Below are 25,901 nucleotides of genomic sequence, written 5' to 3' on the forward strand. Positions count from 1 at the left end.
CGTTATATAAATCCTCCAACATTCGAAGCTTATCAAGCATATTCAGTAGCCTCGATCTTACAATAGCACAATAGCTGCTCAAAACTTCTTTAGGAATCCAAATACACTCCACCCTTTTGCTTGATAGAAACAAAAGGTTGAAGATAATTTCATAGGAAACGAGCTCTCTTATTGAGAATTTCAGCTACCTGCAAACTAAAACTCACTTTGTCATTTCCAAAGGAAAATAGAGAAATAGACAATCAGATAAGAGAGAAGAACGGGCCTTTTTGAAGTTATATGAATTCCAGAGCAGGATTGTTGATCCTCGTGCCACTTCGGTAGAGGTAGCCACATTACCATTATACATTATAGGGGCATTGTTTTGATATTCCACTAATATGGATGATATGGAAGACTGATATCTTGGCACCTTACAACCACACCATAGAGAGCATGATTCCTGGTAACTGCAACTAACAGAAAAGCTAAAAAAAACATGACGATGGAAGTATCAACACAATTATCAAACATTTGTTTTCGAGTGGAAACACCAATTAAATTTATAATTCTTTCGAACTGAGGACACCTTATTGTGTAGTAATGCTGGCCGAATATAATACAAAATAACAAAGAAAAAATGTTCCATATGTATCGAAGAACGAAAAACATTTGCTATTTTGATGAATAAGGTGCACACGTATTCCAAGACGAACTTTGACCAAAAAAAGAGCAACAAAATTTTGATTATATATATGTAATTAGTATCGTTGGATTCTTATTGAAAAACACGTTCTGGTGATGCTAATTTTATAGAAACAATCTTTATATATTTTGATTAGTCCTTGGTCAAAGAAAAAAAAAACATGGAAAATGAGGGTGCCTTATTCATTGGAATAGACGGAGTATTTAACTGATCTAAAAGATTAGGAATGAATAGAAAATAGTACTCCCTCCGCTCCATAATAAGTATCAAAAATTTAGTACAAAAGTTGTACTAACTTAGTACTAAATCTCCAACACTTATTATGGATCGGACTTAGTACTGAATCTCCAACACTTATTATGAATCGGAGGGAATAGTAATCCTCAATAACTGAATGAAGATATTAGGATCAAGCAACACAAGAAAAAAACAGTTCACATAACAATGTATGATCATTGTCCAGATAAATCAAGTCAATCGAAATCAGTACATCTAGACTACGAAAACTAATACATCTGTAAACTTTACAAACTCTAGCATGCAAACTCCATAATCCAGCACTTCTCAAGAGCAACAACGAAATGACCGCCACAGAACTCGCTGAAACTATTTATAAGAAATAACAAGCTAACCGAGCAAGAGCAAGTGCTGAAGTCACATACCTGAGTCACGTGTTCAGACTTTAGATACGTCCGCTCACCGCTGGCACGATTCTTCAGCCGTTGAGCAGGCTCGGTCTTCTTCCACTACCTCTGTCAAGCCGTGTGCACCGTGCACCAAGCGCAGTCACAGCCAAACACCGCCTGGTGATGCACAATATGTCGGGCAGCATGTGTGACCCGCGTGTGCGGACGATGGCACCGAGGCGCTGGGCAGACAACAGTGTCGAGGTCTGGTCCTCCACGCCTAGTAGGCCTGTATAGGACGATAGAGAGCTCGATGGTGCAGCAATGCGCAAGGCTGTGCAGAGGAGCTGCCGCGGCAAGCCACACTTCGGCGTCCTGGTCGCGTACAGAAGACGATCGTACCTTCTCAGGCATAAGAACAAACAGATGGCGTGCATTGGATATACATGAAACAAAGCACAGATACAAGCATGCAAAGCTCCGCCAAGTGAGCCGCGACATACATCGGCAGACACTGGATGCGGCGGTTGAAAGAAAACATAGGCAGATTAACCATTGAAGCAAAACTGCAAAAGGCACCAGAGCAGACGCATCATCCAAGGAACATGAAACCAAGAAGATAAAACAGGAAACATAACTCACGAATTAGGGACCAACTCACCAACGAGACATACGGAGGAGAGTGAGGTTGCACATTCCCCTTCTTTTCCAGAGACCATCCCTCTCCCGCTCGGCCTCCTCGTCCCCGCCGCCTCCCCTACCACCCCTCCATCGACGTAATCTTCTCCGTACCAGCATGGGAGGCAAAGTCGCGGGCTGTACTGGAGGCTGGAGGCATTAATGCACTGATACGGGAGGTGGAGTACGTGCCAATGGCCGTGTGAATTGCACGTAAGAGCATCTCCACCTGTGCCCCCCGATAGTGATTTGGGGACCGAGAGTGAAAACAGGCTCGCACCAGCGCGCCTCAAACGGTGCCGGCCAATTTTCGAGCTCAATAAAATCGTCGGCAATCCCATGTTGGCCCCTTCGCCAAGAGCGTGAATTGGGCGCGCCGGCACCTCGCGAGGCTGAAAATTTTGGCCGTGGGAGCCGCCTGTCAGCCACAAATCCCAAAAGTCGACACCATCGGGGAGTGGCGGGGCCGACGCGTAGCGGCTCATTCAATTTTAACCTAACCGTCGCCTACCTCGCGACGAGAGTTATTGGGGCGGTGCGGTTTCCGCAGACGCGCAGCGAACCGTAGCGTGTCGCGCGCCTTGCTCTTCGTGCCGGCGTTAATGAGTGTCACCGCTCCCCCGCCTACCTCTGGCCTATAAAAAAGGGTCGCCTCTCATCGTCCCTCTCACACAAACCATAGCACCTCTCTCCACAACCCTAGCCGCCACCATCTAAAAAGACGACGCCATGTCTAGTCGAGGTCGAGGTCGCGGCCGTGGTCGTGGCCGTGGCCGCGACAGAGCTGTACGCACGCCGTCGCCTGCGACGCCGTCGTCTTCATCGTCGGACATGGACGAGGAGGGGGTCGTGCTGTTCGAGTTCGTCGTCGTCCTCAAGGGCGACCCACACGGCATCCAGAGGCTGCCGGATACCTTCGCCGACTTCGTCGCCGGCGACGAGCGTCCGGGCTCGCTGCATCTGCGGGAGGCTGACTGCGGCTGCTGCCGCTTAATCGTGGACGTGATCTACGACGCGCGCGGCAAGATGTACCTCCACATCGGCTGGGAGAAGTTCGCGCGCTACCACCACCTCGGAGCCGGCTTTGTGCTCGTGTTCTGCTACTTTGGCGAGAGGGACATGAGTGTCAAGGTGTTCGACGAGATGCCCTGCTGCCGCCACTACCACGGCGACAGTGCCGAAGAGGACGACGACTGAGTGTTGCTTCTTCGCTGCGAATATCGGCACGTATGTTTTTGGATGTTCTTCCTCGAAAGAACCAACAGGGGCACCCTCGCCAGCTGGATTTTCCAGTTTGGGTGACTGGGTGTGCCCTCGAGTGTTCTTTCTTGGCAGCGAACACACGAAACCTGCGATGACCGGCCTAGTTAGGTTATTTTTTTGCAATATTTTATATTTGTGTCAACCATGGTTCAAATTATGTATTAGTTTGTGGAAACCCATGTTCCGAATTATATCTTCGTGTAAACCATGTTCCCATTTATGTGTTAGTTTGTGGAATGGAATATTTCTTCTCTTTATTCGATTTTAATTCAAAAAATCTATCAGGGCCGCCGGTTTGGGGGCGCCGGTGTGGGAACAGCTTCCCCAAATAGAGGATGCAGTGCTGGCGTTCCCCATACGGAGATGCCGGCGCCTCTGCCGGCGATTATTCTAGGCGCGCCGGTGGAGATGCTCTAAGGATGGCAATGGCAGGCTGGTAGTAGCAATTATGCATATGTTTTTTCAGTTTTTTAATTTTTACATCACGAACTCAGATGATCTAAAATACATCACCTCTCCACCAACTGAGCTCCATCACATGATGTATTTTACATTACCCGTGCTACAAAATTTTAAGTAAAATTCAAACTTTGAAATATTTCAAATGAAATTAAAACTTTGACACATATTAAACATTGACAACTCGCCATAGATAGTTCATTCATAGAAAGTTCAATACATAGACACTACACTCGACATTCGATTATTACCAGACTCTCTCGACACTAGATTGTCGACACTTGATCTTCAACCAAGAAACTAGTCCCAGAATATGTCGTCCTTCGTTTCCTCGGCGGCCTCGTCAATCTCGCGGATAATGGACTCCACTAAGTTGGTGTCCATCTCCATGCCCAATGAGATGTCAACGGTGTTCGAAGGGCCGGCAGAGGACGATGCACCGGCGGTAGAGGACGACATATTGGCAGTTGCAGCTTGATGGGTGGTCAGCTCACCGTGGTACTCCTCTGTCGCCACATGCTCCGGGTGAGGACCACGGTCGCTCGGCTTGGTGGATGGACATCCACATGTACTGCTGGCGGATTTGGCATTCCTCATCGTGGTGCATCACCTCGAGCGGCGGTGCGAAGAAACCCGCCTCCTCACGGCTCTTAACCTTCAAGAAGTTGAGCAGACCACACCATGGCATCATATACGCGAGTGGCGAGTTCCGGTGTCTTGAATGTGCCCAGCCACAGCCGCTCCTGGCCCGGCGTTATCTCCACTTCCCAACGGTCGGAGGGGCGCATGCGGACATCGAGGAAGTCGGCGCTCCTTCACGGGAGGCGGCAGGGCGGAATGTCCACGCTCAGGTGGTACGGTATGGCGGGGGTGACAAAAAAATTGGGGGGGGGGGGGGGAGTGCGTCGTGCAGTGTTGGGCTGGGGAGACGAAATTGATGGTGGTGCATCGCGCGATCAGAGTGGACCCCTGCAGATGAGGACAAAGTGACCGTTGGGATGATCGCATGATGTATATTTGCATCGCGGTGTAAAAAAACTTGGGCATGTTTTATATATGCATCACCTGCTGGAGCTTTTTTTTTTGGACCAATGTGATGTATAATACTAGCAATTTTACATCTTCATTATCCGTTGGAGACGCTCTTAAGGTAGAGCAATATTATACCTATATCGTATAGTTAGTGTGTACAAATTTCTACACATACATATACTCATGGGTATAAAACTTTATCCATACACATATCCAACGGGTCTTCGTACTAATTGTGTACCTGGCAGGTAGATCAAATAATACACAAGCTATTCACAATTATACATTTACCCATAGCAAATTTGATTAAACAATGAATTATCTCAACTCAATAATAGATAATTGAGAACATAACAATTATCAAAACGTAGAAATCACAATCTTTCTCTCATAAGGCAACAGTGGTAGAGGTGCCACATAAAAATTTGATAAAATAGGTAGGATATGGGTATATGATATAAATGTGTTCAATCTATGATTTAATAGGTAGGGTATGGATATTACCCATTGCCTATGGGTATGAAAAGTGTCACCCTGTTCATGCAAGTACCCGCAGGTAAAAAATTATCACCAAGTTGTCTAATAGTGTAAACAACATTCATGCTGGAGCATCTCCAGTTCGAGTACCATGACAAAGAATACATCACATACTCATAAAAGGTTACTTCAAACAGAACAAAAAAAAACAACGGGAAGGTTAGAAACTCATGCGAGCAGCCACTGTTGAAAATAGCGAAATTTGCAGTATTAGTATGGCCCGAACTTAATTTGTTTGTGAAGTTATGGATGTGTCGAAGCCCACAAAATAGCCCATGTGGCCATGCCCACGTTTCTGATTAGCAGTTTAGGTGGTGAATTTGATCTGCTTCCTTGCAATTTGATCTGCTTCCTTGCGCACACTACGGGAGAGCTGATTTTCAGGAGCACTTTAAAGTGCCTTTAAAAATAGCAAAAGTGCCTTTAATTATTTTTAGTGGTATTTAAAAAGGTGCCCAATTAAAACATGTTGCTAAAAATTATAGCCCCATTTTAAAAAATGCCTCTAAAAATATGCTCCTATATATCTTTAGCCGCACTTTGGTATATTGCCTCTATATATTTTTAGCCGCACGTTGACATAGTGCCTCTATATATTTTTAGCCGCACTTTGATATAGTGCCTCTATATATTTTTAGCCGCACTTTAGCATATTGCATCTATATATTTTTAGCCACATTTTGTCAAATTGCCCCTAAAAATAGCTTGTTTTCACATTTAAAACTATAATTTCTACAATTTCGCGATCATTCTACAATTTCTCGATCTTCGAACGCTGAAGATTGTCTCTATCACTCTACAATTTCTCGATCTTCCACCGGACATTAAAGACGTTCTACTACATGTATGGAAGCAAGACAAAAGACATATAAGCCAAGGAAGTGAACTGACTATTGCACAGTACATAGGTAACAAATTCGGCATCAATGAAAATGTGCGTACACAGTCAATAAATTCAATATGGAAAGTGACAATACCCTCATGCAGGATTACCAGAAAACACTGAATATGAAAAAGACAAGAGAATGAAGAACTTTAAATAGAATCAATCAATGTATTAACTTTTCATGAATTAACTTTTCATGAACATGCAAATACTATTTTGCCATAAGATAAAGCAAACAAAGATGTATAGTGTTCAACAACAATGAAAGGCTAATATCATTATGATGTTTCCTATGTAATTCAACCAAAAACTACACTGTCAGTCATACTTTGAAACACAACGACGCACAAACAAGCAAGTGTGTGGTTTACCTTGGGAGAGTACACACAAACAAAGATGGCCTGATCCCATTGGAGTTCTTTGTGGCGTCTGCTGCAGTCAGGTTGCTGTTTTTGGCTGCAGCACAGGAGAATAGATTTATTATAGAAAAATTGCCAAAACCTTAAATGCAGATGCTCACGATGAGTCTGAGTACATATAGTTTACATTGCCCACAAAGGTGTGCCTGTCTTTTTAAAGTAAAGTAGAGCGCCAAAGCTTGCAGATTCCATAGCCTATTTAGTTGTAATAATAATTGTAATCTCCATCAAAACCGTGGACTATACCTGCTAAATGCTAATAGCTCAACAATATTGCATACGAAAGTGAATACTAAAAAGAACCAGAAAAGTTAATACCAAGAAATCAAATGCGTTGATTCGAGACAGCAAGGCAACATAAGTGCAACTAATTTGTGGATAAATAAAATTAATTGTAACTATAACTGCGCTTTGGATATCTGCGGCCTACAACACACATGGGGAACTTCGTTCTTGAGTGTAGACCACTCAGCATATTGAGGTGTGGATTTGGTACCATCAAATGTTCAGGAGTCAAAATGGTAAAACTGAAAAGATTCATTGCCTACTCTTCAAGTAGACATCGTTGGAACTACAGCGAAACATATATTTGTAAAATAAGAAAATAAGGTAAATCCTTCTCTTTTGTTGTCCTTCTCCATTTCGTTCCAGATTTTTGTATTTGGATGCCATGCCATCTTAACGATAATTATACACTAGATCATGAAAGCGCGCGTTGCCGCGCCCACCCATCTTTAAAAAAAACTATGGAAATGTATGAGTTAGCATAGACACAAGTCTAATATGAAAGTAAATTAAACTCTTGCTCCAAGATTATTGGCTATCTTCTAAAGTATATACAGACAAAACCATCAGATTCTAAAATCAAGTTTCTATATATATACTATTATGATTGTAATGAGAACAAGTTATAAAAGAATATTTAGCAATCCGGCATTTGATCAGGGAGAGAGCAGACAAATAGGGAGAGAGCAGACAAATCCACGAGTCAACAAACCTTGGGGAATGCCCCTCACGAGTAAAGAACTCCTTTTCTGTAAGCGCATACACATTTTCTAGAAAAATGAATCAATACAATCCTTCCATAACACATGAAAAGGAAATTCACAATCATCCATGTAAAACATGCGAAGACGAACTGATCCAAGTGAAGCCTTAACCTATTGAAACATATGATCTTTCATACCCAAGGATATTTCCACAATTTAGCAGAGAACATTTATATCCTTCCGGCCAGGCTCATGTTCTTCAGTAGCTTTACTTCAACAGTTAGTCATGGCCTCTTAAGCAAATATTTACACTGAAAAATAATTGTTGTGAAGATATGTGGATGATACCTGCATAGTTGCAAAGGTTAGTAACAGTGTGCAAAGTAGTAATATTTATAGCAGGAGAATTAATTATGCTTAAGTTGATACGGTGTATGAGTAAGTATTTAACTAAATATTTAAAGAATTGATGAGAACTAATGCAATTTGTTTTGGCTAAAGCTGAATTTAACATGAAGTGCAACACTGAAACTACAAATGCCCTTAGCCGAGCACAAACCATCCTCTAACAAATATACAAGAATCAAAACCACCATCTGACAAATATGAGCGCAAATGTCTCTTAATAAAGGAATGTTGTTTCTTGGTTTCCAGATTTTAACCAGTATTGCTATTTATGGAAGACTCTCAGAGCCACCGATTTTCTAAAAGTAACTCAAAGAAAAGCAGCAAATATCAGAGTTGCAAAAAAGGTAACAAAACAGAGGTACATGTATGTAGAGTGCTGATTTGTAGCTAAGCACAGACAACCAGACCTGCTCTAACTACACATAACTGCATCACCAACAACAGAACACCAACCAGTGGCGTCGGAGGGCAGGTGGCCTGGTCTTCTCGCCGGTCTTCGGATCTGGTGAGATTCGTGTCTGGTGGTTGTCGTTCGGCACTCTCGCGGGTGACGGTTGCGTTGGCTGCTGCAGTTATGTGTGGCGTCTTGCAGTTGGGTGTGAAGATGACGGCAGGCGGCGTCGTTCGTCTTCTTCGACCGAGTCTGGGGAAGATGACGGTGTTGGGATCTGGTGACCACGGGGAAGATCCCCGGCCGACGTGCCACAAAGTCTCGGGCTCGTCCTCTGCAACGACCCGGTTCATCGGCTCAAAAAGCATCATTGAATGCGATGGTGCTCTCCCAGATCTAGGTGTGGCGGTTGTTCGCCTTTTTTCCGGCGCTACCATATGGTGGCGGTGGAGGAAGATGGACGATGTTTCGGCGAGGCACAAGTTTCTCCAAGGGTGACCTTGTAGTTTTACTTCTTGTGGGTTTCCTTGTGCGAAGTTGCTTGACACAAATGTTTATCTTGTGTCGTGACCATGTGTGTAAGATTATGTAATGAAATATATGGTTACATAAAAAAAAACAGAACACCATTTATTCTGTAACATCTCATGGCCACGACCAATCCATGAATTTCATATAATAAATAGCAAAGCTGCATAAGATGAAACAAAGCTAATTAACCCCATATTGAATCAATAACTATGCACATAAGCTCTAGAGAATAAATATCGCATGTACCTGTGATATAGATTCCTTTCTCCAGAAAAATCTGTCCTACAATACTTTTGGAGGCATAATAACAAAAATAATATAGATATGTCTGCAATTCCATTTTGCTATAGGAGCATATAGTGGTACTGAACAAGATCGTACAAGAATGAATTAGTTAATTAGTTCATGGCCTCACAATACAAGATAGTATCTGCTAGCATGTTAACCGATGGGTACCTATACAATATATTTGACCTCTTTATAGTTTAACCATGATACCATAATTTGCTAAATTTTTATCAACATTTAACAAATCTGGTAAAATCAAGGTTATATCAGAACACTCAATAAAAGGCAGAATCAATTATATCCACAATAAGGTCTGAGCATACCTGGGCAAGGCTGATCTGGTCAAATCAAGGTTATATCAGAACACTCAGTAAAAGGCAGAATAAATTATCCACAATAAGATATGAGCATACCTGTGCAAGGCTGTCAAAGTCGCAATATATTTTCTGAAAGAGTGCTATCAACACGGTTACATGGATGATATTCTCTATGGGGACACCCTACAGAGAAGGCCACATGGAAATATGTTAGGACTCAGAATTTATTAGAAGATCCTTCAAGTTGCAGAACTACCATGACGGATGAACAGAAATCTTGGGGGGTGAGCATTCTCCAACTACATGGGAAATGCACATGGATATATGACAATATGGAAGAGCTTCCCTGTAATATGGTACGGAGTATAATCATAGCATTAGATCAGTTGTAAGTATTTCTATTTAATAAAATTTGAACTGAAAATGCCAACATGTCAATAAGAAAGTTGTGTATGAACACAAATTCACTGGAAATACACAAGTTGGGCTTCTCGAACTGGAATTAGCTAGTAAATATTGTGTTAGGTCCATAATGGAACAAGTCAAACCAGTGATACTAAGAGACATACCTAGCCACAGGAAGAACTAAAGAAGGAACATGCGTAGAGGAGTGGAGGCGCAATGTCGCGGTACTGTGATCGAAGAGGAGCGGTCCATGGACGTGTGACCACTCGCCGTTGCCCATCCCTATGCGCTGGAAGTAGGCTTTCGCAGCCGCCGGTCATTCACCCGTCGAACGGAATTCATGGAGTGTCTCCTGAAACAAATCAACTGAACGTATAAAGGGATCCTTGATGAAATCACAAAGAGGAAAATGGCAGCTGACAAATGCGTAATTACCCTAATCGAAAAAATGGGGAACGATAAGAGGCCGACCGTATAGCTTATATGAGGAACCAGGGAGAGCAGTTGAGGAGGTGGGCAGACATGAACAGCCGTTCACCGCCACCGGAAGAAAAGGGAGCGGAAGGCCGCGCACCTTCTATGGCATTAAAAGCACGTGAATAAACAGTGGCGGCGCCGCCATTGTCTTCAGCCGCCGTCGCTCTGCCTTCTTTTCCTTTTCTGAGAACTACCGCTCTAAACCAGAAGGAACTGGGCTGGCCTTAGATAATAGGCCCATCCGAAACTGGCCGAGTGATTCCCATCATCCCATGGTTTCAGCCCGGTTTACGGCAAGGCGCCCAGGTCCGTTTCGGCAGTAGCGGCCCTGTTATGATGGCAGGCCCTCGCGTGAGCTCGGATGGGGTGAAAACGAACCAGCAATGTTCGGTACGAGGACTGAATGATCTGGGACGTTGGACAAAAGGATCGGACGGCTTAGAGTGTCAAATTGCCGTGGGTAAGCCTAGGTAGATCCATTTTAATACCATGGTATATGTTCTATCTCATGCTACCACACTACTTCATAGAGCAAACACAAAAGGTTGTTAACGTAGCTCAATTTCCGTATCCTTTCCAGTTTGGGCTTCACTATTTTCATTTACTGAAATTTTATGTAGCTCTTTGTTCGTACAGCAAACCTATGCAAAGAGGATCCAAGAGGAGTTGTATTGCTATCCAAGGTGCCTCCGAATACAAGTTTAAAGTTCAGGTCACGAATGGTAACAACACTGGTCATTAGTCAAAAGGAGTACTCAAACTGAATGCAAGAAACACATCAACCAAAGCAAGCAGGAAATTTCTAATTAATGACTTCAACATCCAGGAACCAACCTTCCAGTTGTCTTGGTGTCACATCAAAATCCTGATACGAAGCCTTCTCACCATAATCTGGAAGAAACTTCACTTTGAGAAACCTTCAGGCCAAAAAGAGAGCACCTGCTGCAATATGTTGAGGCTCGAATTGCAGGCAAAGTGAAGTAAGAATCATGTAGAGTGTACAACCTTTTTAGCATGTAGTACAGACATAAACTGAGTACTGGTATTGCTAAAGAGAGCAAGGGTAGAATTAGCATACCCATCATTGACAAAATTCCAGGCAGCCTGAGGAAGCACATTATGAGTAATCTTGAATTTCTTTATTGTTTCAGTAAGGGGCTTGTAAGGATAGTGCACGCACATTAAGGTCAAAATAAAGTGTTGCAAGTACAACTCGCTCTCCATGTAAAATAAGTTCTTTTTGCCGATCATATAATTTCTGCATAGAGTGGTAGACAACTTGTGCAAGCATTAGTCCCAGAGGAAACCACTTTGATGTAAATATGAATAGGTGCAGAGAATATCTACATAGATAGGAATGCACCAACACAGTGGAACCTACACAAGCATGTGGCAGATAAAGTGGAACCCACACAAGGGCATATATTTTACTATCAAAACAAGAAGAAATATAATTCCAGCAGCACTGAACCATCCAAGTCACTATAAATCCAATTGATAGGCTCTGGCCTGACGAACTAGCTAGTGATGCAAATATTCAGAAAATACGCATGAAATAGCTTCGATTTTAGGGATCTATTATAGATGAAATAGTCGATGACGGAGGGATGTTTTTCCATCATTCTATGGCAATATTTAAGTCTTGGGAGTAAAATAGTCTTCAGTACTTCCTACCATCCTCGGATAGTTTGTCAAACTGAAAGGGTAAACCAAGGCTATGAGAGTATCTCAGATGCATTGCTTTTCAACACCATAAACGGTGGGATAAATGACTATCTAAGGCATAATGTTGGTACAATACCAACTTCCACACTTCCCTAAAAATGACTCCCCTTCATGCTCTATATGGGAGGCCACCACCTTTGCTTGCATAATTGGTACTACCTACTTAGGACACTGAACCATCTATGAGTCAGACTGATATCTCAAATCAAATAAAGCAAAACTTGGCCAAAGCTCTATGCTGATAGAAGGAGAGGGAATTCAAAGTGGGTGATATGGTGTATTTCAAATTACTACCATATAGACACCATAGTATTGATTGACACGCATCCTTGAGTTTACATAGATGCATAAAGCTGCACTCCCATAGCAAAAGTTGGTAATGTTTCTCACAAATTGCCTTACCTAACAACTACCTATTGTATGATACTCTCCATGTAAGCCGGCTGAAACAACACCTGGGTCCAAGTGTCGAACTGCTTTCCCAAATCCTCAGGTGCCATTACTGAAATCGGATGGCTTGCACCAGAAGCAATGGTTGAAAGGAAATTCGTTTGCAAATTTCAGAGCAACATCATAATCCCTGTGGTACAATGGCACATTAAGTGGGCGAACCTGTCAGTGAATGAAACTACCTCGGTGGACTCAGCTTTCATTCAGAAAGTCTTCCAAGAATTTCAGCCCTAGGATAAGTCTACTGTGAATCTGGGGGTGTTGTCATGCCATGTTTATCTTTGAAACTTGGTGTTTACTGTTTCTGTCAACTTCAGTTAAGTGAGAGATACAGCAACTGTCGTTCCTCCATCTAACGGCCATACGTCGACTTACCGCTTTGTGCCTTCGTCAAGTCATGCGCAACGTTGATGTGAAGATCAAAGGCTGAGGGACATCGCAGTTCGACATCCGACAACAGCTTTACACGCTGGCACAACTTAACTCAACCACTCTGATGTTTGTCTTTTTTTTTCTACCTCCTCTTTAGCCTCGGATCCTCTAGAGTTTGGGCATCATTCTTATATTTGGGTTAAATCCTAACCGCCTGTATAGAGTGTTGGCGAAACATTCCTTTGTAATCGACTAATTCATCCGTGATAGATCTCTGAACTCGAAACTAGTTATTGGTATTCTAGTAGCTAAAAAATTAGTTAATCACCTCTTTGCTCTGCATCCATGCATGCTATAGTGCAATCCGACGTCCACCTGGCATTCTCTTTCCATGATAGCACAGTCCAGCTGCCTGAGGTGACATTTAAGCTGTTGTGGCTTCAGAGTTGACAAACAGTTCATCATAATCACGAAAAAACATTCTAGTTGTTGGTGTTCTAAAGTAGTTCGAAGAATAGTTAATTACCATATGCTCTGTATGAATGCATGTTATTATGCAGTTCGGCAACCCGCTTGACATTCTCGTTCGGTGATAGCAGCCCCAGTTGTTAGCATGAGCTGACAATTTGATTTGATTGGGCAGCGGATTTTAGTTTCCCTTAAATTTAAATGAAATTACAACAGCGAATATCACAGCTGACGTCTCAGGAATTACAAACTCTATTACTCCAAGGGATATTAATCAGAAATATCATGGTTGATGGCTTCACCGAAGAAAATAAACAGCTAGTCCAGAGCTGGTTAATTATTAAGCAGAATGTGATAGCAGCGTGATCGCTGACAATACGTGCGCGCCAAAAGTACGATTTGTGTGCATCTCCACATATATGTTTTCCAACCTCGACTCCTCTAATTAACTTAGGCGTGCGCGCGTTTTGGAATTATTAACAATTAAACAGCTTAATCGAGAAATGACGGGCCGGCCGGCCGTCGTGCGTTGCGGCGAAGACTCTTGAGATTTGACAGCTAACTGTGATCATGTGAGATATTCGGAGCAGTTTGATTGCACAAGTATTTTAAACCATGCATGCCTGTTGGATGGACCAGTCATTAGGTCGATCGGCAAGTTTGATCTCTCTTCCTCAGCAGCTCCTATAAGTACCTCATACAAGCTGCTTCAATTCCAACAACAAGCAAAGCAAGTGTTACCAAGCTAGCCAGCTCGCTAGTACCACCTGACGGCCGAAACTTTGTGGCCGGCAAGGCAATGGCGGGTGTAGCTAAGATGCAGGCGATGCTTTGGTTACTTGCTGCAGTCTTCATGCTTGGGGCAGCAGTTGGCCTCGCTCAGGACGCCAAGCAAGGGCATAACTACTATGACTTCTTCGTAAGTCTCCTTCATGTCCTTGCATATATACATGCATTTTGGTTGCATAGACTAACGACATCGGTCGATCGTGTGATTTTGGCGCAGGTGAAGGAGACTAGCTACTCAAGGCTCTGCGAGAACAAGACCTTGCTCACCGTCAACGGCCAGTTCCCCGGCCCGACCATCACGGCCCGGAGGGGTGAATGGGTGTTCGTGAACGTGCACAACCAAGGCGATAAGAACATAACCATCCACTGGTAATTGCAAAGTTATATATGTAGAAATAAACTCATATATAGTTGACTACGGCTGCATATCGATCATTCGTATATACTGTATATGCGGACGTAACTAACGAACTTGGAATAATGGCATGTCCGCAGGCACGGCGTGGACCAACCCCAGAACCCGTGGTACGATGGGCCAGAGTTCATAACACAGTGTCCCATCCAGCCAGGAACCAATTTCACTTACGAGATCCTTCTGTCCGAGGAGGAGGGCACCATCTGGTGGCATGCGCACAGCGGCTTGGATCGTGCCGGCGTCCACGGCGCCTTCATCGTTCACCCAAAGAACGGCACCGACTACCCCTTCGTCAATTACACGAAGCTGCACAAGGAGATACCCATCATCCTCGGTATGGACGGCACACACACACATATATAGCTAGCTAGTATTGAAAATTCTTGGTCCATCATTCCGTGGCTGATAATACTCACGCATGCAGGTGAGTGGTGGAGCACCGATCTGAACCTTCAATTAGAGGAGTACCTAAAGACTGGCGGCGAGATTCATAACTCGAACGCACACACCATTAACGGCCAGCCCGGAGACATGTACCCGTGCGGAAGGGAAGACACTTTCAATGTGGGCGTGCAGAGAGGGAAGACGTACCTGCTACGGATCATCAATGCTGGACTCGACGGCGACATGTTCTTCGGCGTGGCCGGGCACAATCTCACCGTCGTCGGCACCGACGGCCGCTACCTGAAGCCATTCACCGTCCAGACGATCATGATCTCACCTGGACAGACCATGGACGCGCTCCTCGAGGCTAAGAGTTCCCCGTCCGCCGGCCGGTACTACATGGCCTCGAAGACGTACTTGTCCAACTCCCGGCTCGCGTACCAGAACGGCACCGCCACAGCCATCCTTGAATACAAGGACGCGCCGCTCGCTGCGCGTCGCGCGGCACCTGTCCTCCCCAACCTCCCGAACAACACGGACGACGCCGTCGCGATAGGGTACACAGCCCAGCTCCGGTCTTTGGCCAGCAAGGAACACCCGGTGAAGGTGCCGACGGAAGTCGATGAGCACATGCTCATCACCCTAGCAATCAACACTCTCCCTTGCACCACGGGGAACGGGACGTGCGACGGGCCAGGTGGCACCCGCTTGGCGGCGAGCCTCAACAACGCCAGCTTCGAGGACCCTCACGTTGACATCCTCGACGCATACTACTACTCCATCCAAGGCGTCTACGAGCCAGACTTCCCTAACATCCCACCCTTTCTCTTCAACTTCACCAACACAAACGGATCCAGGAGGTATTGGCCTACAAAGCGCAGCACAAAGGTGAAGGTGCTGGAGTACGGCGCCGTAGTGGAGATTGTGTTCCAGGACACCGACATCCTCGGCGCCGAAAACCACCCCATGCATCTGCACGGATATGCCTTCTACGTGGTAGGGAGAGGGTTGGGGGTCTTCAACGAGACCACGGACCCAGCCACCTACAACTTGGTCGACCCGCCATACCAGAACACGGTCACCGTGCCCAAGGCTGGTTGGGTCGCCATGCGCTTCAAAGCAACAAATCCAGGTAAGTTATTTTAGCTGCATCTAACAATCATTTTTCATTCAACAAGTTACATGAATCTTTCCTATATGTACCCTAATGTGTGCTTAATTATACTTTGATTGGTTAGGTGTGTGGTTCATGCATTGCCACTTCGATCGGCATACGGTGTTTGGGATGAGCACCTCATTTATCGTGAAACAAGGCGATACTCCAGAGTCTAAAATGAGGCCTCGTCCTACGAACATGCCTAAGTGTTAGGTGCCTGATTCATTCGATTCAGGGTGGCCGCATCCCACATGGCACAATCAAGAAAAATGTTATTGTCAATTTATTTTAAGTTTTAATTTACTATGCATTATTGATTCAGTTTAAAGAGAAAAGTAATATCTCTTATCAATGTGATGTAATTTGTTCAATTTGTTTGAACTTCTATCTCTAATTGGAACCAAGTGATGTTTGTTATGTATTCGGTGTGTCCAGTGTTCATATGGAAGTGACAAGTCTATGACTTAATATTGTAACTCCACATGAGTTTCTTAATAAACAAGACTACCCACCGGGTGAGTCCCCTTCCTCCTCCTTCCTACCAACCTGCCCCTAGATGCCAACCAGCGAAAGGACGGACGAGTCCCCCTCATCCTCCTTCCTGCCAACCTGGCCTTAGTTGCCAACCGGTGGAGGGGGTTTTCTTGGAGGAAAGCAAGAACCCTAGCCATCTTTGTACTATTTGGTACGAAGAAATTAGGGTCAAGTGGTTAAAGTCACGCATCCCGGTTCAGGTAAGTACATCCATACGAGTTAAAATAAAAAAATTGCAAGCTTGACTTCATCGTCATTGTTTAGCAAACATATGTGCTATATGATTAAGCATAGTAGTGGTTATTAGTTACTGCTAACCTAAAACAATAGATACATTGTCTATAAATTTATTTAAAAGAAAGCTAGAATGTCCATTGATCTAGTTACATAATTTGTGTTTCACAAAACAACGTTTCGTGCATTTTTTTTCTTCATTTTGTTTGCATGTACAAGACGGTTTGTGTACGTGCTCCGTATTACCACATATGCTTTTTTTCACTGGATAATATTTCTTATATAAACATGGTAACATCCCAATTTTCTCGACTTGAAAAACCTTTTATAAAATTAAAATGTATCTAAGAAAACTATTATGTTCCATGAATTAAATAAGATTAATAAAATACTTTCCTGATTTTTATTTTATTTGAACCAAATGATACATATATATTTTGTAATATTAGGATGTACACCCCATTCATTAATCGTTCTAGAATTTCTTTGCAAAGAAAATCATCTTCCGCTTTTGTTTTCAAGATTTTCAAAGAGGAATATGTTTTCCTTCTCTAAGTGTGAAACTTAAAACATCTTATTATTATGTGATGTAATTTGTTCAATATGTTTGAACTTCTAGCTTTAAATGGATACGACGATGTTTGTTAGGTATCAGTCTTCATTGTCAGTGTGGAAATGACAAGTCCATGATTCAATATCTGGAGTGAATGCATGCATTGCAACATGAGCACATGCAACTCTGCATGATTTTTCTAACAGACGAGACTATCCATCGGACGGTCTCCTCTCCTCTCATTCCTACCAACCTGTTCCTGAATGCCAGTCAGCAAGCGGTCTTGTCAGGGCGGAGCCGGGATTTAGGTATTGGGGGGAGGGGGCAATAATGGAGCTAAAATTCCTCCCCCGACTACAAAAGGAATTTTATATCAACGTAGTGGCGAATCTAGGACGAAAATGGAAGGTGGGCTCAAAGATAAATATAACGCACACCTACAAGGGCCAGGTTGGCAAGAATTGCACTACGTGATGTGTATAGCTTGATTTAGAAGCTATTTGCCCCTCCCACTACAGAATTTGAAGCTCTCAACATCATCTATGGCATGGGTACATTTATTTGATTCACTTATACTCAAATTAGAGGGTAGGCTCAAGCCTATCGATACCTACCCAGTAAATTTGCCCTTGTATGAGCGCATCATTGACGTTTAATTTTGCACTTACATAGAACACAATAGAACACAATTACGAGCTTGTACAACATAATTAAGAATGGTAAAAAAATCATATATGCACACATGTACATGATAATGGTAATCAAACTACACCTCTATATGGCACGGGAAATAATTTCCCACAAAACATATCATATAGAATTTTAGATATATTAACGACAGTAATGAGTTAATTAAACTGTTGGATAGGTTTGGTTGTCAAATCATTGGTCGGATGAGTTGATGTCTACGCGCGCTTCTGTTCTTGTAGACAGTGTTGGGTCTCCAAGTGCAGAGGTTTGTAGAACAGCAGCAAGTTTCCCTTAAGTGGATCATCCAAGGTTTATCGAACTTAGGAAGGTAGAGATCAAAGATATCCCTCTCAAGCAACCCGGCAATTACGATACAAGAAGTCTCTTGTGCCCCAACACACCCAATACACTTGTCAGATTTATAGGTGCACTAGTTCGGCGAACATATATTAAAATGCAAGTGATATGGATGAATATGAGTGGTAATAACAATCTGAAATAAATATGGCAACAAGTAAACATGTAGTAAAAAAGTAAATAAACGGTGATTCAATGTCTCAAAACAAGGCCTAGGGATCATACTTTCACTAGTGGTCACTCTCAACAATGATATCATAAAGGAATATAAATATAAGCACTTCACTATGCTACTCTGAACTACTCTCTGGTTGGATAACGAACACTAATTTATTGTGTAGGGCTGAAAAAGCAAACCTTAAAGATATATTTCCAAGTACTAATGAACACACCACGTTGTCACTTTGAGCATTCATAGGAGGTACTAACACACCACAATTTCATAGAAACATCCAAATCAAATCATAATTCAGTGAACAAGTATTCTCCGAAATATAGCCTAAGAGACCCACACGGTGCACACACTGTCACCTTTACACGCGTGGGACAAGGAGTCTCCGGAGATCACATAAGTAAAATCCACTTGAATAGCATAACGACATCTAGATTACAAAGCTCATGATCACATAAAGATCACACCATAGGAGAGAGATAAACCACATAGCTACCGGTAGACCCTTAGCCTCGGGGGAGAACTACTTACTCCTCATCATGGGAGTCAGCAATGGCGATGAAGATAGCGGTGGGGTCGATGGAGATGGCTCCGGGGGCAATTCCCCGTCCCGGCAGGGTGCCAGAATAGAGACTTTCTATCCCCCAGATCTTGTCTGCGACGGCGGCGGAGCTACGAAACTTTTCTGGAACAGTGGCTTCTTTTTAGGGTTTTTGCGTCGAAGGCTTTATATAGGCGGAGGAGATAGGTCGGTGGGGTGCTCGAGGGCCCCACACCATGCTAGGCTTGGCCAGGGCCTGGGCCGCGCCTAGGGGTGGTCTGGTCACCCTGGTGCCCCCCTTCGTCCCTCCTTCGGACTTCGTCTCCGTTACGGTAAAATAGGCACTTTGGCTTTTGTTTCGTCCAATTCCGAGAATATGTCTGGTACAACCTTTCTGAGACCAAAAACAACAGAAAACATGGAACTGGCACTGTGGCATCTTGTCAATAGGTTAGTGCCGGAAAATGTATAAAAGTGTAACGAACTATAAGTAAAACATATTAGAATTGGTGTAAAACAAGCATGGAGCATCAAAAATTATAGATACGTTTGCGACGTATCAACCATCTCCAAGCTTAACTCCTGCTCGTCCTCGAGTAGGTAAGCGATAACAAAAATAATTTTTGAGGTGACATGCAACTATCACAGTTTTTGTAAAGCATTGTAAGCTGGAATCAATGTACTCCATAGACATGATAGATATAATTCTAACAATAGAACTTAGCAACTATGTTATAACATGAGAAGTAACTCAAACAAAAGATCATGAATAATTATGTAGTGAAAGCAACTGTTTGTTTATGAGCATAGAGAAAATATAGCAAAGTGGTATTCTGCTTGTCCTTATGGAATAGAAAAACATAAATGCTAGGACACATTTAAAGTTCAGAGGGTGACTAGATAAGTAATTTAAGAACAAGCAATAGTATAAGTCTTGGGACTATGCACATTATACTCAGAATGACAACTATGATCTCTTAGTGGTGCATAAAGCAAGAATATGAAGACTCAACATAAAAGTAAAAGAAAAACTCTTTGCAGAGCAAGCAAGATAAACAAGTTTTATAAACCTTCCAAAAAGTATGGTACTTATTAGCTTTGAACTCTCGTTGCCCCTATCATGAGCATCTTGAATGGTTAAAGTTAATGTGAGGCAAATATGAGCTATATATATGCTTGACAAATCACAAGTTGAAAATCTCATGGCCCTTGAATACGAGTACCTACACCTCATGCTACTCAACTTAGGTCCCAAATAATTTATTGTCATTGTAAATATACACGTGAAAGAGCATACTCTATTCTCAAGTGTTTTGTGTGTTTGTTGACAACACTCGAATGTATTCCACCGTGTGCATAGTTTGCTTTGATAAGATTTGCAGGTACACGGTGGCCTCGCTGATCATCCTAGAACTGGAAGACTCAAGACTAGTCGATAGGTTTTTCGGTTTTGTGTGTGTGTCGCAAGGTGACGTGGTTGGAAAGGAAAAGAGGAGAAGGCAGTTCCAGCATGACCGGTAGTACCTGTACCAGTAGCGGTAGTACCACTATCCCTACTGGTACCGGTGGCTGATACCGCTCTGGACTTTATCACGATGAAAAGCTTGCAGAAGGGCTTATGGTACCTTTGCGGTACCTTGTGCGGTAGTACCGCTCCCAAGCGGTGCCACCGCCCTAGTACCGCCTAGGTATCGTATCTATAGATACAGCACTACCGCCCTGGTACCGATGTGGTACCGCGAGGTGTCTAGTAAGCCCTAGGGACCATTACGGTACCTAAGCGGTACCGGAAGCGGTAATACCGCTTGTGCCCCACGTGGCACTTCTGCGGGGAAATTCTAAGTCTAGGGCGGTGGTACCGCTCAGTGGAGCGGTAGTACCGCTTGTGCGGGAACTACACATAACGGTTGGATTTGAAGGCTCCTATTGTGGGTCTCCTTGTGATGTGCTCCTATGGAGGCTAGCTTGGAGTTGTGCTAGCCCCATAGGGTGTTGGGAGCCTCCGTCATTGTGGAGCTCGCCCCAACCTTGTGACGGAACCGCCACCTCGACCGGCTACATAGTGGAGAAGAGGGAACTCCTCCATGGGGTTTTCTCGAGGTATAAGGTGAGGCATGTGTGGCCATTGGACCTTCGTGGTCCACACTTCCTCAACGCAGACGTACTCCCTTTTGTGGGAGGAACTACGGGAAACATATCGCATCTCCGCTTCGTCCCCCCTGTTGTCCCGCTCCTCACTCATCCTTACTTGTGGTTCCTTTACATGTTGCATTGCATAGCATCATCCTAGGCTCACCATAGTTAACAAAGCTTTCACCTTTACTTCTGCACCGCCCATAAAACTGAAAAAGATATAAAAATTGTGTATCGCCTATTCACCCCCCTCCCCCTCTAGTCGTGCCAACGATCATTCAATTGGTATCAGAGCAAGGTTTTGTTGCTCGGGCTTTACCGCCTAAGAAATGGCCGACAAAGAGGCTCTTGGGGGAGTGACCCTTCCCGGTGAGCAATCACCTCCACCATCCAACACCGCTAGCAATACGGCTTCGTTGGATGACCTCAAGAAATTAGAGTCATCCATCATAAGCCAAATAAGAGCAATGATGGTGGAGTTGGTTGCTCCAAAACCAAACCCCACCGTAGATCCTAAGGTAAGTTCCGAAATTCCTCCACCAAAGCCTACATTACCGCTTGTTTACTTTGTCCCCGAGAAGGCCAAAGTCACTCAAGATGAGGTGCTTCGGGATGGAGGCACTTCAACAAAAGGGAAGGATGCTCCACCGATTGAGGGACATTCGGGGGTAATCATGCGGTGCCACCACCAAACGATTACACCATAAATGTCCCAATTCCTATGCCTCATATAGGATCTCATGGCTCACCACCGCAACTTGAATCTAACAATTTTTAAAATTGGCAATTCTTAATGCGCTCTCATGTGCGCAGCGCTTCCACCGAGCTATGGCGCATCATTGAGGAAGGTTACTCACCACGGGATCAAAGGAACTTGACAAGGAGGGAGGTGGTGGATGACCATCTCAACGCCACCGCCATCCACATGATCCACATGGCCGTGATACCCAAGGACCGCGCCCATATTCGCTTGCTCAAGACCGCCAAAGAAGCATGGGAGAAAATCGACAAGCTCTTCCTCGTAAATGCGAGCATCCAAAGCTCTCGTTTTGATAAAGTGAATAACATGGCCGACAACTTCTTCATGGTTGAAGGAGAATCCCCCGAAGTGATGTATAGATGCCTCATCTCTCTCGCCGTGCAAATGCAAGATCTTGGAGCAACGTTTGTGGATGACAACTGGATAAAGAGAAAGTTCTACAACGCTCTTCTCCCATATGAGGAAGTCAAGTTGATCACCATCCGCCAAAACGCCTCCTTCTGCTCCATGACATCGGATGAAGTCCTTAGCGAAGTCATCGCTTTGGATATCTCAAAGAAGAATGCGGAGGATCTTGTTGCTCATGCTCACAACGGGCGCAAACCCAACCTTGCATTGAAGATCAAGGAGCACGATGCAAGTGAGAGTGATGAGGATCCCATCGAATGGGGTCCGGATGGTCTCAAGACCAACTACCATGAGTACATGGCTCTCGCCGCCAAAAACTTTTGGGATGGCAACAAGACAAGAAGTTCAAGGCCAAGAGGAAGCTCAAGATTCTCACCCCGTGACACTCCAAGAAGTTTCTCCAAGAGCCCTAGGGAAGGTCAAAGAGGAAGGACTTGCTATAATTTTGGCGACAAAAGTCACTTCGTCGCGGATTGTCCCTTTGAGAGAAGGGAAGAAAATGGTGGAAGTCTTGTTCGCAAGGACAAGTCCAAATCCTTCTCAAAGGGATTCTCAAAGTTATCCTCCAAGCCAAATGACACCAAGGCCTCCTTCAACAAGAAGCCAAGGGCTTTCATCATCCGTGAAGAGTACTCCTCGGACGAAGGTGGTGACAATGATGACAAGGGCTCGAACAAGGAGGATGAGGAAGTGGCCGCCATCGCCATATCCACTTCCTCAAAATCTCTCTTCGACTCTCCTAATGAGAACCGCACCACCAACAACTTGTCGGGGGGAAGACCCCGGGTAGGGCAATGGACGCGGAGCAGCCGGCTGACCACTGGCCGGCTCGCGGCAAAGGCCGGCTGAGGAGCAGCCGGCTGACGCCGTGGCCGGCTGGTCCGGAAGTCGGCTGGCTCCAGGTCCTAGTCGGCCTGGCTACGGCCGCCAATGCTGTAGCTGGGCCGGCTTCTACAAGCCATATCCGACTGGGGGATTGCACCTCAGACCGACTCGAGGCTGGCGAGTCTTGCACTGGAAGGAACCGGGTTGGTGATCCGGGTTCCCAAAGTCCACGCTGACTTCATCTTCCGTAAAGCGCGGGGCACTGTGGAGCAATAGTGCCACGCGCCGGACAGGCCATCATGGCTTACGACGCGCCGTACAGGCAACAGTGGCTGACGGCGACAGGGACACTTCCTCTCCATACCGCTGACCTGAGCAGCCGGATGGGACAGGCCACGACGCCTCAACGGCTCCTGACGTCACCGCCTCGGGAAGGAGCGGAAGCCGAAGCCGGCCAAGCCGGCCAGTAGACTATAGGGTCTTATATGTAAAGTGCCGGTGCCTATATAAGCCGCACTACCCCTCTCGTGCAGGGGACGATCGAACACTTATTGCTTTCACCTACCTACGGCGCTGCCCGTGAGAGAGACCATCGTCTCCCTTAGCCTCTCGGGGCCAGCCGGATACGGCTCTAGGAGCACCATTGTACTTGTGTGATCACCTTATACACTCATAGCAGGAGTAGAGGTTTTACCTCCACCGGAGGGCCTCGAACCTGGGTACGTCGCCGTGTCGCTCGTGCCCAAACCCGCTTCCGGATACCGCCGTGAGATCTCTCAGGAGCCCCTTCGATTAGCCACCCTATGGCATATGCCGTGACGATACCACGACACAACTCTCATTGCCTCATGGCAAAGGAATCTTCGGAGGTATGACCCACACCCAAACCTACATCCTCTACTAGTGCTTCTATTATTGATGATGCTACAAGCCTCTCCATTAAGCGAGAGATTGTGGGTTTGGATGCTTTTCTGACTAACATGCAAGGGGATACCAAGATTCATGTCGAGGGCCTTATGGCTCAACTTGGGGCAGCTCAAGATCTTCTTGAGGAGGAGAGGTTTGAGAGAGAGGCGGCCGATGAAATTGCCTCTCTCTCAAGCCCATGAGGAGGAACATGAGTTACGCATTTCTCAAGCAAGTGTGTTGAACTTAGAAGTGTCTAACAACTCTATTATCTCTCAACTTACTAAGGATCGAGATCATGCTCTCGCCTTAGTAGGTGTTCTCAAAAAGGAGAAGCTTTCTCTTGAAGATGACCACACCAAGTTACTTGAGGAATTGGAAAACCTCTCCAAGGAACACAAATCCTTGGAGAGAAAGTTTGCATTTCTCTATAAGTCAAGTGGTCATCCTCAAGAGGAAGCCCACAAGGAGAAAGAAGTAGAAGTGCCTAACTCTTGTTGTGATGAGCTTGTAGATCAAGCTGCCTCTTTGAAAAGGCACAGTGTACTCCTCTTGGAAGTCAACTCTCTTCAAGAAGAAGTCTTGGATGAGTACTATCGCTTGTACAAGGAGAAGGTACCTAGTTGCAATCATTATGAAGAGATCGCAACTCTAGAGAAGACCAAGGCCAAGATTTTGGAGTTGAATGAGATGCAAAGTGAGTCCTTGATGGAGTGCTTCCTCATGAATAAGGAAAAGGTCACGTGTTGTGATCATGAGGAGGAGATTGCCGCTTTGAAGAGGAGCAAGGCCAAGCTCGTGGAGATCAATGTCATGCAAGAAGAATCCTTGAAGGAGTGTTTCCCCTTGAGCAAGGATCGAGCTTGTTGCAATCATGAAGAAGAGATTGATTTCTTGGAGAATCACAAGAGCTTGCTATTGAAGATGAACTCTCTCCAACATGATGCATTGAAAGAGAACTTCCGGGTGAACAAGGAAAAGGAGAGACAAGTGTTTGATATCACTCATCCTTTCCCGGAGCATGAAGATGAAATCAATCGCTTGAAGGGCAAGATTGAGAAGCTCCAAATCCAAGCCGCTTACTTGGAAGGAGTTCTTGAAGCTAAAGGTGGAGCCAAGGAGGGCTCTAGCAATGGAGGAAACGTGGCTACTAAGCCAAAGAAGAAGAAGAAGAAGAAGAGAAGTACCAAGAAAAAGAAGAACAAGAAGGACATGGGTATTGCTCATGAGGAAGGTGACTCTAGCCCAAGGAGGGGTGGAGTTCCCGATTCCTCCACAAAGGGCTATGTCGGTGCTAATAACCCATATCATGTTATTTTTGTTGATTACTATGGTCATGTTTGTGCCCGCTTTGTTGGTCCCTATGAGAAAAACATTGATTGGACTATTTGGGTTCCCAAACCCCTTGTTACTAACATGATAGGACCCATTGAAAAATGGTACCTAAATCCAAAGCTTGATTCAATGTAGGACTATGCTTCCGGTGGATCTAAATGGGTGGTTGATAGTGGCACCACAAGTCATATGACCGGAAGAAAGTGAAGGAGATATGCCCTAGAGGCAATAATAAAGTGGTTATTATTTATATCTTTATGTTTATGATAAATGTTTATATATCATGCTATAATTGTATTAACC

At 44.5% G+C, this 25,901-nt stretch overlaps 1 protein-coding gene across 1 annotated transcript; it reads left to right on the forward strand.

Annotated features, from left to right (window-relative positions):
• Positions 1-14,205: 14,205 nt before the first annotated feature.
• Positions 14,206-16,363, forward strand: LOC124664881 (putative laccase-9). The gene is made up of 5 exons (XM_047202301.1): positions 14,206-14,325; positions 14,413-14,564; positions 14,691-14,944; positions 15,035-16,126; positions 16,233-16,363. Exons 1-5 carry the CDS (start codon positions 14,206-14,208, stop codon positions 16,361-16,363), a joined length of 1,749 nt encoding a protein of 582 aa, XP_047058257.1.
• The last annotated feature ends 9,538 nt before the right edge of the window (positions 16,364-25,901 follow it).

The sequence above is a fragment of the Lolium rigidum genome, chromosome 6, assembly GCF_022539505.1.
Source record: "Lolium rigidum isolate FL_2022 chromosome 6, APGP_CSIRO_Lrig_0.1, whole genome shotgun sequence".
NCBI lineage: Eukaryota > Viridiplantae > Streptophyta > Magnoliopsida > Poales > Poaceae > Lolium > Lolium rigidum.